The 2,981-nt window shown below is 38.9% G+C and overlaps 1 protein-coding gene across 1 annotated transcript; it reads left to right on the forward strand.

Annotated features, from left to right (window-relative positions):
- Positions 1-392: 392 nt before the first annotated feature.
- RAB9B (RAB9B, member RAS oncogene family) lies at positions 393-2,651 on the forward strand. Its single transcript, XM_039221772.1, has 2 exons — positions 393-444; positions 2,004-2,651. Exon 2 carries the CDS (start codon positions 2,046-2,048, stop codon positions 2,649-2,651), a length of 606 nt encoding a protein of 201 aa, XP_039077703.1. The 5' UTR covers positions 393-444; positions 2,004-2,045.
- The last annotated feature ends 330 nt before the right edge of the window (positions 2,652-2,981 follow it).

Here is a 2,981-nt window from a genome sequence, read left to right on the forward strand (position 1 = left end):
AGCAGAGGGGGTGAGAGAGAATCCCAGATGAACTCCGCACTGTCAGCACAGAGCCTGACACAGGGCTTGAAGCCATGAACCCTGAGATCATGACCTGAGCTGAAATCAGGAGCTGAATGTTCAGCCGACTGAGCCACCCAGGTGCCCCTAAAGTACACTTGTTAGGGCACGTTAAAGTTTTTGCAATAATATTTTGTCCATGTTAAGTGTTTTTAGCATGTTGAACTCTTAAGTATATTTGTGAAAAGCATCCTCTGTAGGTAAGTTGAGATTATTCTGTTTTTTTCCTACTTGAGTATATTTATATATAGCCTTAAGTTTGTTCTATTATAGATTTTTAAAATTAATGCTTCCCAATATGTTTTCTAGAACATATTGAGAAGAAAGAACAAAACAAGAACAAGGAAAAGAAAAAAACTAACATTGTGACAAAGACCTGACTGGGTAAGTATGTATGTTTTTCTTTTGATCTCTTAAAAATGAATATTTACAAAAATATATAATTAATACATATGCACCAACATAATAGCAAGGACTACTGAGGCTTTTTAAAATTACATTTCAGAGGCGCCTGGGTGGCTCAGTCGGTTAAGCATCCGACTACAGCTCAGGTCATGATCTCACAGTTCCTGGGTTTGAGCCCTATGTCAGGCTCTATGCTGACAGCTGGCTCAGAGCCTGGAGTCTGTTTTCGGATTCTGTGACTCCCTCTCTCTCTGACCCTCCCCTGCTCATGCTGTCTCTCTCTCTCAAAAGTAAATAAAATATTAAAAAAATAATTTAAAAAATTGCATTTCAAATGTGTCCACTTTCAGAAGCTCTTTTGCATGTGCTCTTTTGATTAGTATTTAGTTTTCATCTCTTTGGGTCTCTTGCACAAATAACACCCAACATCATTATCATTGTGTTCCCACACTGGACCTCGTGTGAAAGCACATAACAAAATCTAGTACGGATTAGTTGTTCAGTAAACATTTGATCTTTTTATTTTAAGATGCATTCTAGATATCCCATGTACACACATGTTGTGGAGGTAACAAGAGTACTGTATAATTATTAGTGCTTTAAAGTTTACAATATATTTTCATTGGTGTTATTATGGTATTAGAACATAAATCCAAAAATTAATAATCTATTCAAAATTTTCTTCCTAAATGATTGCTGCTATAATAATACCAGTCAATAATCAAGATTATGGAAGATCCTTTACTTGTGAGGGTATTTCTATCAATGCAAGTATAATAAGGCAAATGCTGAAGAAACTTGACCTTTATCTCTCTTCCAAGTTCTAATTGTATCTCCAAACTCTACTGACAGAATTAAAATTTCAGGGGCACCTGAGTGGCTCAGTCTGACTTCAGCTCAGGTCCTGATCTATCAGTTCGTGGGTTTGAGCCCCGCATTGGGGTCTGTGCTGACAGCTAGCTCAGAGCCTGGAGCCTGTTTCAGATTCTGTGTCCCCCCTCTCTCTCTGACTCTTCCCTACTCACACTGTCTCTGTCTCAGAAATAAATTAAAAAAAAATTAAAAATTTTTAAAAAAATTAAAATTTCAGCTTGTGAAGGTTTTTCTCTTCAATAACTCTTGGGTCCATCATGAACTGACTTCAAACTCCAAATCAATTTCATACTGTTTGCCTCTTGTTTGGACCTGTCAAAACTAGAAGCTAATAATATAGTTACACATTTGAGTGATATTCCTGTTCTGTGCTCTCTCCCCTAAAATAGGGTCAGAACTGAACCAAATTATAGCACCATCTGCTCTTCCATTTACCAATGGCATCAGCCATTTTCCTGGCACAGGCAAAAGACTTCAGAAAAACAAGGCCTTTTCTCCCTTGTATGCAAAAAGAATTTTATTCCTTCTGCTGTACTATATAGTTAATGAGCATGAATCAACAGAAGTTAAATCAGTAGACCATATAATTCAGGAAAATTTACTATGAAATTGATTTCAGTTTCAGGTTTAACTGTTTTCCCTCCTACTTTTTCTTTTATTTTTAGGTTCTCTTGGTTATAAACTCCTTCCCATCTGGTGCTGCAACAATGAGTGGGAAATCCTTGCTCTTAAAGGTTATTCTCTTGGGTGATGGTGGAGTTGGGAAAAGCTCGCTTATGAACCGTTATGTAACCAATAAATTTGATTCCCAGGCTTTTCACACCATAGGGGTAGAGTTCTTAAATCGAGATCTGGAGGTAGATGGACGTTTTGTAACTCTCCAGATCTGGGACACTGCAGGGCAGGAGCGTTTCAAGAGCCTTAGGACGCCTTTCTACAGGGGAGCAGACTGCTGCCTCTTGACCTTCAGCGTGGATGACCGGCAGAGCTTTGAGAACCTTGGTAACTGGCAGAAAGAATTCATCTACTATGCTGATGTGAAAGACCCTGAGCACTTCCCCTTTGTAGTTCTGGGTAACAAGGTAGACAAAGAGGATAGGCAAGTGACTACTGAAGAGGCACAAGCCTGGTGCATGGAGAATGGGGATTACCCTTATCTAGAAACAAGTGCCAAAGATGACACTAATGTGACAGTGGCCTTTGAAGAAGCTGTCAGGCAGGTGTTGGCTGTAGAGGAACAGCTGGAACATTGCATGTTAGGTCACACCATTGACTTGAACAGTGGCTCCAAAGCAGGATCTTCATGCTGTTAAAAGTATGAAGCCTTTTAGAAGTGTGCCCCAAATTTCTCAGTCAATAGTGTCAGAATAACTGTGCCCCTCTAAGAGTGCACACACACGCAAAAAGGTAAGAGAGGAGGTTGTGGTTGTGTGTCAGAGCCTTTCAAATTGAGGTTGTAGAGTGATTAAAAAAAAAAAAAAGCTTTGTCAAGCCAAGTATATTTTGCGTGATTTCTGCTGTTTCCTTCTTGTGTGTATCAGGACATTTCAGAAAGCTTTAGTCCTGAGATATTTAAATATTTTTCAAATTACAGTTTAAACTTAGAACCCAGCAGCATGAAGGAGTTAAAGAGCTACAGCTAT

The sequence above is a fragment of the Hyaena hyaena genome, unplaced genomic scaffold (genome assembly GCF_003009895.1).
Source record: "Hyaena hyaena isolate Hyena2069 unplaced genomic scaffold, ASM300989v1 scaffold_1019, whole genome shotgun sequence".
In the NCBI taxonomy this organism is placed as follows: domain Eukaryota; kingdom Metazoa; phylum Chordata; class Mammalia; order Carnivora; family Hyaenidae; genus Hyaena; species Hyaena hyaena.